The 13025-nt window shown below is 43.1% G+C and overlaps 1 protein-coding gene across 5 annotated transcripts in view; it reads left to right on the plus strand.

Moving 5' to 3' along the window:
- The window catches only part of celsr2 (cadherin, EGF LAG seven-pass G-type receptor 2), a 325531-nt gene that overhangs the window by 189910 nt on the left and 122596 nt on the right, over positions 1-13025 (plus strand). For all 5 annotated transcript variants that reach the window (XM_078242273.1, XM_078242276.1, XM_078242272.1 and 2 more), the window contains 2 exons: positions 1216-1331; positions 4190-4278. In XM_078242273.1, coding sequence (XP_078098399.1) covers positions 1216-1331; positions 4190-4278 — 205 coding nt within the window. The remainder of the gene's footprint in view (positions 1-1215; positions 1332-4189; positions 4279-13025) is intronic.

Raw genomic sequence — 13025 nt, forward strand, 5'->3', positions numbered from 1 at the left:
ATCCTCTTCAATCTAGAAATCAATCGAGTGAAACTTCCCTGAACTGCTTTTAATGCATTTATATTGTTTCCCAAATCAGGAGATCAAAACTGTACAAGTAATCAAGGTGGAGTCTCATTAAGGCCCTGTATATATTTTGCAACACTTCCCCACATTTACACTTGATTCCCCTTGCATAAACGCTCTCCGAAAGTGGATCATATCGCAGTCCATACAGGTAATGTACATTTAGAGGCGCAGAGCTGTGGGAATAATACCTCATTTCAAATATTTAACAGAAGAAAAAACCCAGAGACCTTGGCTGGAATTTTCCCGTTGCCGCTGCAAGTGAGAATGGAGAATTTGGCGCTCAGCCAAATCTCCATTCACCGCAGTGGGAACCAGAGAAATCTGCTTGCCATGAATGGCCAGAAAATTCCGGCCAACATCTCTGGGTTTTTTATTCTGTTAAATATTTGGTATGAGGTATTATTCCCAAAGCTCTGTGCCTCTAAATGCACTTTGCCTGTATGGAGTGCAATACCATCCACCTTCAGGGGAACCTTACCTTGAAAGACGGAGATACCTAATGTCAACAAATAAGAAGCAGCGTAGTAGTAAACAAGCCAGCGATGCACTGTGTGTCTGATAAAATATTAGTCTAGGAAACCACAGTGACTACATTTTTAAAACCATTTATTAGCTGTGTAGAACTTTTGGGACATTGAGGATATGAAAGCTGCTATAATTACAAGTTATTCATTTCCAACAATGCAATATTTAAAGAGTTTAAATAATTTATTTTTCACGTTCGTCTCAAAAACGAATTTAAATACAACATATTGCGAAGAATCTGCTGGATTTGCCATTTACAGCCGTGTTGGATTATGCCAAGGTGTACATGTTTGTTCAACTACCCATTCACTTAATGAAAGATCAATTCCTCTTTAATATTTTTATAATGTTTTTTGCTTCATAGGTATGACTGGCAAATTTTAAAACATCAGCTCACACTGAATTAATAATTAAAGTGTTGACTTAATCATCAGTGGATGTACCATCTACCTCATAACAGTGGTAGGCAGTGCGATAAAGGTTACACCACACGCAGTCTATTTGGACACGATATAAAGTGCAGTAAAATTCAAAACCAAACTTGGAAATCTAAAGTTGCACTATCCAGATGAGCATTCTGCTTTTTTCCTTCTTTTGGAATAAAATGTCTTTATTTTTCAGGTTTGCTACCAAGGAGAAGAATGGCTTGCTGTTATATAATGGGCGTTTTAATGAAAAACATGACTTTATTGCCTTGGAGATTATTAATGAACAGATCCAGTTAACATTCTCTGCAGGTAATATATTGAAAGTCTTGGTGTGACTCAGCACTGGTGGCTTTGTGAGTTGATTGAAAAGCTGGTGATGAGTTTTCATTACAGGAAAGATCCTAAAAGTTTCTTTTAAATGATCATAGAATCATTTAGACAGTGCAGAAGGAGGCCATTCGGTCCATCAACCCTGCACCGACAACAGTCTCACCCAGGCCCTATCCCCGTGACCCCACATATTTTAACCTGATAATTCCACTGACACTAAGGGCGGAATTTTACTGGCACGTCCGCCCGAGGTTCGTACGATCCTGCCCGAGGCCAACGGAGAATGCCATTTTCCGAGCCTCGCCTGCCCCCGGAATCGGGGCGGGCATGCCGGTAAAATTCCGGCCAAAGGGTCAATTTAGCATGGCCAATCAACCTAAACGTCATATCTTTGGACTGTGGGAGAAAACCGGAGTACCTGGAGCAAACTATGCAGACGTGGGGCGAATGTGCAAACTCCACACGGATAGCCACCTGAAGCCGGAATTGAAACTGGATCCCTGGCGCTGTGAGAATCATAGAATCATAGAAACCCTACAGTGCAGAAGGAGGCCATTCGGCCCATCGTGTCTGCACCGACCACAATCCCACCCAGGCCCTACCCCCACATATTTTACCCGCTAATCCCTCTAACCTATGCATCCCAGGACTCTAAGGGGCAATTTTTAACCTGGCCAATCAACCTAACCCGCACATCTTTGGACTGTGGGAGGAATCCGGAGCACCCGGAGGAAACCCACGCAGACACAAGGAGAATGTGCAAACTCCACACAGACAGTGACCCGAGCCGGGAATCGAACCCGGGACCCTGGAGCTGTGAAGCAGCAGTGCTAACCACTGTGCTACCGTGCCATGAGGCAGCAGTGCTGATCACTGTGCCATCGCACCACCCTAGAATGCCTTTTAGAATTTGGCTGTGCTGGCATGAATATATTTAGCTCATAAGATTGTCTTCAGTCTGTTGGAGATAACACTGTAATGTAAATGAAGTATAGGACAGTATAACAGACAAGATAATACAATTCCAAGCTACTGATAAATCTAATATTGCAATAGCTGAAGGAGATTTCTGCTTTTTATACACTACAAATTACCATTGTTGATAATATATGAGCACTTAACACATTTGCATGAAGATATTCTACCACAATGGTAATGCAAGCATTAACACATTTGTTTTGTTCCAGCGTTGGGTGTTTGTCCAACAGTGTTGCCATGAGTAAGCCCAAGGTTCATACGATAGATGCTGTAGTGTATGAACCCTTTATAAATCCATCCCATGTTTTTACATCGTGCTGTGAGATTACAGACTCTTGTAGCAGTTTACCCTACTTGAATTGCTTGTTCCCCTTGGCTGATCACGGAATGGAAGCACGAGTGAAGTCTGTGGTTCAGATGATCACACATTCCTGCTGAAAGAAAATACACTGAGCAATCAGCGCTGATAGAAAAAAATGTTTAAAAAAAACAGGGAACAAGTAATTGGAGAAATAAAACTTAATTACAAAAATCTAAAGTGCTTATTGAGTTTCTGTTGGCTATTTGGTTTGAAGCTCTATGTATCTGAGTCTCCAAATTCTCAGCATAATGCCCCCTGGTCTTTAGAAAGAAACAAACTTTCTGTAGCATTTATGGGATGAAATAAGGACCAGGTGGGAACAATATACTCACAATTGTTATAAGTAACTGAAAATGTAATATTCTTGCTCGTTACTGATTACATGTGAGTAGCAAAGTATGTGTGTTAGATGTATCAGTCAGATAAATCCAGATCTTATGACAAGCTACTTAAAAAAAAGAAATCAAGGGGGTTCACCCTTTATGCAGGGAGCGGGGCCACAACATGCCAGCAAAGTCCGGCTGCACAGAGATGGGGGCGTCATCTTCAAAGGGTGCCCCGATATTAACAGGAATAAACCGTCCCCGCAGCCTACCGCGGAGTTCTTAGGAACCTCCCTCCCCATCCTCAATCAGAGTTGGCATTTTTCTACCCCCCCCCATTGCTGCTTCCCCCTCCCTCGATCATCGGCCCCCTCCCCCCCACCAATCATTAGTCCCTTCCTCTGCCTTCCAGTTATCGGCCACTTCTCACCTGCCCCTTCCCCCGACTCCAACAGCCATAGTCGGCATCCCCAGCTCTTCTGTCTGCTCCTGGCCCATAACCAAATTTGAATGAATCCCCCCACCCCCTCTCCCATGAGGCTCCCACTGGGGCCCGTCCCTTGTCACAGGTTGGCACTTCCGGATTGGCATGGGGATAGTGGGAACCTGGCAGTGCCAACCTGTATCAATCGGTCATGCCAGCAGGTGTTGCTGGGCCATTGCTTGGCCATGTCCCTCCACCCCAGGGGCTATCCTCACCTTTACGTTCCCTGGGGAGACCCCAAACCTGTTGTCGATGGAGCCGGCATGACACCATGCCGCTGAATACCCACGCTAATGTATTAAAATGAGGTCCTGTGGCATGTTTCATGCAACACTGACGGCGAGGGGGTTGGAAGATCGGAACTCGGAAACTCGCCGGTGCGAATCATGGTTTCCGAGTCTCTCCGGATTTTGAGCGTGTGCCACTATTCCTGTGGACAGAGAGCGTGGGCTCAAAATCACCCCCTCGGGAACCAAACACCTTCATAAATAGCAGAAGTGATTTGAGTGGGAAAAAAAAGATGGGGAACTTTTACAGAAAAAAACATCAAAGCAGAAATTCTAAAGATGTCTCACATAACAAGTGAGATCAGCTTTGATCTCAGTGAACAAGCTTGAGAGACTGAATGGTCCACCCCTTTTCACACGACCGGAACCAACTCACTAAATTGATCATTTTTGTTTCGAAACAGGCGAGTCAACAACGATGGTAACCCCCTTCATCCCAGGAGGCGTGAGTGATGGACAGTGGCATACCGTCCAGTTGCAGTATTATAACAAGGTTAGAAAAACTTGTTCAGTCACACAACATAAAGATCGCAGCACCTGTGATTCATTGCATTCTGTTATTCAGTAGTACCGTAGGAAGATTTAGTAAATAAAAACCATTGCAGCTCACACTAATTGTAAGTTGTTCTTATTCATTGCATCACAGTAATTGTAAGTTGTTCTTATTCACTGCATTGTGAGTTCAAGTATTTCCCAGCGTTTCAATGCCTCGTAAGCTTGTATTTGGGGAAAAGGCTGTTGGGCTTCAGCTACTCTTATATTTGCTTTAGCGGGATGCAGGAGCCATCAGCTCCTGATGCTTAAGACTCTCAGAAGAATATTCAACAAATAGACCAGGGCAGACAGCCAGGAAGGATAAAATAAATACAGTCACTGGGCTTGGCAAACCCAGCAAGTTTACTTTGTAGTTGGACTGCCTCACTGAGGTCTGCACAGTATGTTAAACATTGGTAACTCGGATATATTTCAACCTCATCTGTAGCTATTTCCTTGTAGCCATGCCAAAGTTTCCTCGGTATGAATGTTCCTCCTTATTGATGGGCTGGGGTGCTTTTACACCCGCTGATGATTTGTTTCTGTCGTGGGTACGAGTGCATCCCATCAACTGTGGTTGTAATCCCTTCCGTGACATTATGTTTCTTTGTATTATGTTGTATTGAAGATACTTGGTGAAATAATATGCTTTACAACCTTTGATGTGTTCAACATTTGAATTAATTTTCAATCTTTTTTTCACATTCTATCATAATTCGTCAAAATGTGATATTTTTCTTCATTTCTGTTATGCTGGGTGTATTTAGCAGGGCTGCACTTTTGATTTCCTGTGGGGTGTATGTGTGGCCTGGTATTCGATCAGTGTTACTTGCTCTTTTGATGCTTTATTAGATACTTCATGAGGGAAGTGTGTATCTGTTTATTGCTTTTCTTTTCTCAAATGGTCTCTTTTGTCCTGAATACTTGATTTGATTTGATTTATTATTGTCACATGTATTGGTATACAGTGAAAAGTATTGTTTCTTGCGTGTTATACAGACAAAGCATACTGTTCATAGAGTACATGGGGAAGAAGGAAAGGAGAGGGTGCAGAATGTAGTGTTACAGTCATAGCTAGAGTGTAGAGGAAGATCGGCTAAATATAAGATAGGTCCATTCAAAAGTCTGATGGCAGCAGGGAAGAAGCACATTAAGTAGTAAAGGCAATGTCAGTAATCCTAGTACCAGACAGATCAGGCAAAAGCAAGACAGAGAGCAAGGGAAGTCCAGATTAAACTGTATTTATTTCAATGCAAGAGGCCTGACGGGCAAGGCAGATGAACTCAGGGCATTGATGGGTACATGGGACTGGGATATTATAGCAATTACTGAAACATGGCTAAGGGAGGGACAGGACTGGCAGCTCAATGTTCCAAGGTACAGATGCTATAGGAAAGATAGAACAGGAGGTAAGAGAGGAGGGGGAGTTGCACTTTTGATTAGGGAAAGCACCACGGCCGTACTGAGAGGGGATATATCCGAAGGTTCGGCCACTGAGTCTATATGGATAGAACTGAGAAATAAGAAGAGGGAAATCACTTTGGTAGGGTTGTACTATAGGCTCCCAAATAGTCAACGGGAAATTGAGGAGCAAATATGTAAGGAGATTACAGATAGCTCCAAGAAAAATAGGGTGGTAATAGTCGGAGATTGTAATTTTCCTAACATTGACTGGGACAGCCATAGTATTAGAGGGTTGGATGGAGAGAAATTTGTTGAGTGTATTCAGGAGGAATTTCTCATTCAGTATGTGGATGGCCCGACAAGAGAGGGGGCAAAACTTGACCTCCTCTTGGGAAATAAGGAAGGGCAGGTGACAGAAGTGTTAGTGAGGGATCACTTTGGGACCAGTGACCATAATTCTATTAGTTTTAAGATAGCTATGGAGGATGATAGGTCTGGCACAAAAGTTAAAATTCTAAATTGGGGCAAGGCCAATTTTGATGGTATCGGGCAGGAACTTTCAAAAGTTAATTGGGGGAGTCTGTGGGAAGGGAAAGGGACGTCTGGTAAGTGGCATGCTTTGAAAAGTGTGTTAACCAGGGTTCAGGGTAAACACATTCCTCTAAGAGTGAAGGGCAACGCTGGCAGAAGTCGGGAACCCTGGATGACTCGGGATATTGAGGCACTGGTCAAGAAGAAGAAAGAGGCACATGACATGCATAGGCAGTTGGGATCAAGTGAATCTCTTGAAGAGAGTAGGAGTAGAGTTAAGCGAGAAATCAGGAGGGCAAAAAGGGACACAAAATTGTTTTGGCAGATAAGGCAAAGGAGAATCCAAAGAGCTTCTACAAATACATAGAGGGTAAAATAGTAACAAGGGAGAGAGTAGGGCCTCTTAAGGATCAACGAGGACACCTATGTGCGGGTCCACAAGAGATGGGTGAGATCCTAAATGAATATTTCTCATCAGTATTTACTGTTGAGAAAAGCATGGATGTTAGGGAACTTGGGGAAATAAATAGTGATGTCTTGAGGAGTGTACATATTACAGAGAAGGAGGTGCTGGAAGTCTTAAAGCGCATCAAGGTAGATAAATCCCCAGGACCTGATGAGGTATATCCCAGGACGTTGTGGGAGACTCGGGAGGAAATTGCGGGTCCCCTAGCCGAGATATTTGAATCATCGATAGTCACAGGTGAGGTGCCTGAAGATTGGAGAGTGGCAAATGTTGTGCCTTTGTTTAAAAAGGGCTACAGGGAAAAGCCTGGGAGCTACAAGCCAGTGAGCCTCACATCTGTGGTGGGTAAATTGTTGGAAGGTATTTTGAGAGACAGGATCTACAGGCATTTAGAGAGGCAAGGACTGATTAGGGACAGTCAGCATGGCTTTGTGAGTGGAAAGTCATGTCTCACAAATTTGATTGAGTTTTTTGAAGAGGTAACCAAGAAGGTAGATGAGGGCAGTGCAGTTGATGTTGTCTACATGGACTTTAGCAAGGCACCGCATGGTAGGTTGTTACATAAAGTTAAATCTCACGGGATCCAGGGTGAGGTATCTAAATGGATACAAAATTGACTTCTTGACAGAAGCCAGAGGGTGGTTGTCGAGAGTTGTTTTTCAAACTGGAGGCCTGTGACCAGCGGTGTGCCTCAGGGATCAGTGCTGGGCCCACTGTTATTTGTCATCTATATTAATGATTTGGATGAGAATATAGGGGGCATGGTTAGTAAGTTTGCAGATAACACCAAGATTGATGGCATAGTGGACAGTGAAGAAAGTTATCTCCAATTGCAGTGGGATCTTGATCAATTAGGCCAGTGGGCTGACAAATGGCAGATGGAGTTTAATTTAGACAAATGCGAGATGATGCGTTTTGGTAGATTGAACCAGGGCAGGACTTACTCAGTTAATGGTAGGGTGTTGGGGAGAGTTACAGAACAAAGAGATCCGGGGTACATGTTCATAGCTCCTTGAAAGTGGAGTCACAGGTGGACAGAGTGGTGAAGAAGGCACTCGACATGCTTGGTTTCATCGGTCAGAACATTGAATACAGGAGTTGGGACGTCTTGTTGAAGTTGTACAAGACATTGGTAAGGCCACACTTGGAATACTGTGTGCAATTCTGGTCACCCTATTATAGAAAGGATATTATTAAACTAGAAAGAGTGCAGAAAATATTTACTAGGATGCTAGCGGGACTTGATGGATTGAGTTATAAGGAGAGGCTGAATAGACTGGGACTTTTTTCTCTGCAGCGTAGGAGGCTGAGGGGCGACCTTATAGAGGTCTATAAAATAATGAGGGGCATAGACAAGGTAGATAGTCAATATCTTTTCCCGAAGGTAGGGGAGTCTAAAACTAGAGGGCATAGGTTTAAGATGAGAGGGGAGAGATACAAAAGTGTCCAGAGGGGCAATTTTTTCACACAGAGGGTGGTGAGTGTCTGGAACAAGCTGCCAGAGGTAGTAGTAGAGGCGGGTACAATTTTATCTTTTAAAAAGCATTTAGATAGTTACAAGGGTATGATGGGTATAGAGGGATATGGGCCAAACGCGGGCAATTGGGATTAGCTTAAGGTTTCAAAAGAAAAAGGGCGGCGTGGACAAGTTGGGCCGAAGGGCCTGTTTCCATGCTGTAAACCTCTATGAATCTATGACTCTAAGCTGTTCTTGAGTCGGTTGGTATGTGTTCTCAGACTTTTGCATCTTTTTCCAAGAAGGTGGAAGAGGTATGTCTGGGGTGCGTGTGGTCCTTGATTATGCTGGCTGCTTTTCCAAGGCAGCTGGAAGTGTTGACGGAGTCGATGGATGGGAGGCTGCTGGAAAATCTCATGTACAGTGGGTATTGGTTACTGAACTGGATTTGTTGGGTGTAAATTCTGGTCTGATCTTCCAATGAATAAACTGCCTTATCTGATGGTTTTGAAGATCTGCAGGAGACCATTACAAGAGTTCTCTTTTCCTTGATAATTGCATTCTTTGGCTTCAGTATATGACGTTATTGGCTATGGTTCAGAAGGCTGCATAAATCACTGTAGTTTGTCACATCCTTGCAAATTACTTAAGTGATATTTAAACCTTTGTGCATTCCATCTGATTCCTTATTGCTGGTCATCCTCAATCTTTATTTGCTGTTACAATGATGGTGCAGCTGTCATCATGAACTGTGTGAATCCGTTGGTGTACGTACATGCACAGTTAAACAAGGAAATCCAGAAGTGGCTTTCAGTGATATATTTTTTATTAATTCGTGGGACATGAGCTTCGCTGGCTGGCCAGCATTTATTGCCCATCCCTAGTTGCCCTTGGAGGGCAGTTGAGAGACAACCACATTGCTGTGGCTCTGGAGTCTCATGTAGGCTAGACCAGGTAAGGACAGCAGATTTCCTTCTCTAAAGGACATTAGTGGACTAGATGGGTATTTCCAACAATCGCAATGGTATCATGATCATCAGTAGATTATTAATTCCAGCTATTTTTTTATTGAATTCAAATTCCACCATCTGCCATGGCGGGATTTGAACCCAGGTCCCCAGAACATTAGCTGAGTTTCTGGATAATAGTCTTGTGATAATACCACTAGGCCACTGTCTACCATGGGCCTGCACAGCCTGTGATGCTATTGTCTTACAAATAGAAATTAATTAGAAATCACTGAAATTACTTGAGCTTCCACTTTATTCTCATTACTAAAATTCTTTGTTGTGGGATGTTTCAGTCACCACACGGAGTCTGGAGGTAGTAGCATTAAGCTAACACGCAAATACTGTCATGAGGAGCGGTTATTTGTGAATTTTTGCTGCAACATATAAGGTTAAATCCCCATGAGGAAAGTACAGTTACCCTTCGATATTCATCAGATTATAAAAAGCAGAGGGTGTTGTCATCAGTTACCAGTTTAACCTCAACGTTTTGGAGTGCCCGGTAGCACTGCAATTTTGGAGTGTCTCGTTGGGGATGTATTTACCCCACAATTTGGATTGCAGGTTCCCCAGCATTCCTTACTTGAGCCTTCTGAAAGCACACTTGGATGCCATTGTTGCCAGTAATATGATATGTATCACGATTTGTGCAAAGCCACCCATATTTCAACCTGCAATAATATAGTTAATTTCTGGATCTGCCTTGGTTTTGGCCTTCCTGTAGAGTAAATAAATGATTTTACTTGTGACCAGTGCTTCCATCTTCTTCTAGTTCTCGTCACCTATGCAGACACTTGTGTCAATAGTCATCACATTGTCATATGGTCCATCCCACCTTGCTTGCCATGTGGTTTTTCTGGTAATACGTTAACCATTGCCTGGCTGCCCACCGTGGGTACCTCTGGGTCTCACTCATACCCTGGTTCCCTACCCAGGTGTTCTATGCCTTGTTGTTCCTTTACATCCTGCCTATGGGTTCGCAGCTGTCGGTCCAGTGACTTCAAGTATCTCCTAACTCTATCGTCACTACTTTCAGTGTTCCATCTGGGAGTTGCATTGTTCTTCCCGTCATAAGCTTGTGTGGGATGATATCTATTATCCAGTTGGATGTCACTTCAAATTGCAAGAGTATGGTGGGTATGTCTATCCATCCCTTTTCACTCTCAGCCTTGGTTTTGCTTATGGCTGTCTTAAGGGTCCAGTTCATTCATTGCACCATTTTAGGGATGGTAGGGTATGTGAAATTTGTAACAGCTGGCCTTTCCAATAAAATGTGTTCCCTGATCGTTGTCTATTTGTAAGGATACTCCCCATCCAGGTATTACTTCTTTCTTCAGGATCTTCATGAGAGTGGTGGTAGTATTACACTTCTGGGGATTGCCTCTATCCAACATGTGAATTGGTCCATTGCAACAACCCACTAGGTTTTTCCTCAGCTGTTTGGTAAGGATCGTGTAAAATCAACTTTCCCATGGACCGTTGAGGTGCTCCTGATATCCCATTGTTACCTTGATAGGTTGTGTTGTGCACATATTAAATGTTTCTGTCATTGCTTCCAATGTCCTGACCTAGTCCCAGTCACCACCAGTCTCGTCACAATAACCCGGTGATCACATTTCTACCCTGGTGGGTTGTCCTGTGGTGGAGATGCCATCGGCTGTCCTTCTCTCTTATATATCCCATCCCGTCTCTTTTTCGCCCCTTTACCTTCTGCCATTTCCTTCTTTCCCTTTTAGCTGCTCTTGTAGTTATCCGCGCACGTTCCTCCCCCTCATGTCGGGCTGCGCTTACAGGTGTTTCTGCATCGGTTTCAGGGTTAGGACAAACTCAGAAGTAAACCAGCATTGCTAAATTTCCTGCTTCTAACATCTACATTTCACTATGTAATGCTCTCGAGTCACATGTAGGCCAGACCAGGTATGGACAGCAGATTTCCTTCCCTGAAAGACATTAGTGAACCAGATGGGTTTTCCTGACAATCAACGATGGTTTCATGATCATCAGTAGATTCTTAATTCCAGATTGTCTTTTTTAATTGAATTCAAATTCCACAATCTGCTGTGGTGGGATTCGAACTCGGGTCTCCAGAACATAAGCTGAGTTCCTGGACTAATAGCCTAGCGATAATACCACTAGGCCATCACCTCCCCCCAGATATTTCTTCCCCCTAGTATTCAGTAGATTGTACTTTAACCCTGTCCTTCCCCCAACAACTTGAAAAAGTTAGATCTTGTCGACTGAGGTATAACTAGGTTTTTAAACCGAATGCTGAGTCATAATTTCTGCTGAGCAATCTGTCTAGCCTTGAAAAACTAATTTTGTGTTTGTGGAATGTCACAGCATTCCTTGGTTTTGCTTATGGCTGTCTTAAGGGTCCAGTTCATTCATTGCACCATTTTAGGGATGGTAGGGTATGTGAAATTTGTAACAGCTGGCCTTTCCAATAAAATGTGTTCCCTGATCGTTGTCTATTTGTAAGGATACTCCCCATCCAGGTATTACTTCTTTCTTGACAAGACGTTTTATGGACTTTGAAAATAATAAAATATATTAGTTTCAAAAGTTAACGATATTCCAGCTTCAAACTTAGCCCCATGCATATATCTCACTCTTTATTTTACTTTCTGTAAAATTGCAAAGAGTGAATGGTAAAATCTGCCTGGTTTGCCATCTGTAAGAATTCTTCAGTGTGATTGCCTACTTAGCCAACTTGACGACATTGCTGTTGCTGGACACCAGAGATCCCCTATAGCTGGTGCCGGAATCAAATTAGCATCAAAAAAGGTGAAATCCACTCAACGTAGATTGCTAGAAATTCACTGCAGAAATTCATCAAAATCCTTAGACAGCAACTTCTAAACTCATGACCACTTCCATCTAGGGAGACAAGGGCAACAGATTCATGGGAACACCACCACCTGCAAGTTCTCATCCAAGCCACTCACCACCCTGACCTGGAAATATATCGCCATTCCTTTGCAGATGCTGGGTCAAATCCTGCAATTCCCTACCTATCGGCATTGTGGGTCAACCTACAGCATGTGGACTGCAGTGATTCAAAAAGGCAGCTCACCACCATCTTCTCAAGGCCAACTAGGGATGGGCAATAAATGATGGCCCAGCCAGTGACGTCCATGTCCCATGATTGAAGAAAGACAGTCTTTGTGGCTCTCTTTGTGGTCAGTGATGAGCACCATTCGTTCATTGCTGACCTTGTAAACGGGGCCTAGAAGGGAATGGAGATGAGAGTAATTGTTTGTGTTTGATTGCTGTACACTATTTTCAGAACTTTTCTCTTTCTGCTGATGTGCTATTAGTTAAAAAAAAATGGTAAGGAGCTTTCATGCACGTAACTCATTGATATCAGCAACCAAAGACACTATACTCCAACATGTCTGCAAAATAGCCATTGTTTCTCCTCCTTTTATATGAGCTTAGTATCTTGGGTGCGTTTTCCTAATTTGCTGAAGGATATCTTGCTGCTGGTCTTTCTGATCATTATATGTGCGCTGTTAGCAGACCAAGCTATCAGCAGACAGATAGCGCCTGTCAGCTAGAAATTTCCTTCGTTGCCTGCAGCAGGAATACAATTACACAGTGGGCGTCCAATTTAAAAAGTTCCTTAAGGGTTTAGCATTTTGAATTTTGCTACAATCAATAAAGCTCTGAAATATCCTGAAATAATCAAGAAGTGAACATAAGAGGCTGCAAAATTTTGTGCTCACACATATGAGTATGCATAGTTCAGATGCATGTATATATATGCATACAAGTACGTGCTTATACATAAACACATATCACATAATCCCTACAGTGCAGAAGGAGGTCACTTGGCTCATCGT

The sequence above is a fragment of the Mustelus asterias genome, chromosome 25 (assembly GCF_964213995.1).
Source record: "Mustelus asterias chromosome 25, sMusAst1.hap1.1, whole genome shotgun sequence".
Lineage (NCBI taxonomy): Eukaryota > Metazoa > Chordata > Chondrichthyes > Carcharhiniformes > Triakidae > Mustelus > Mustelus asterias.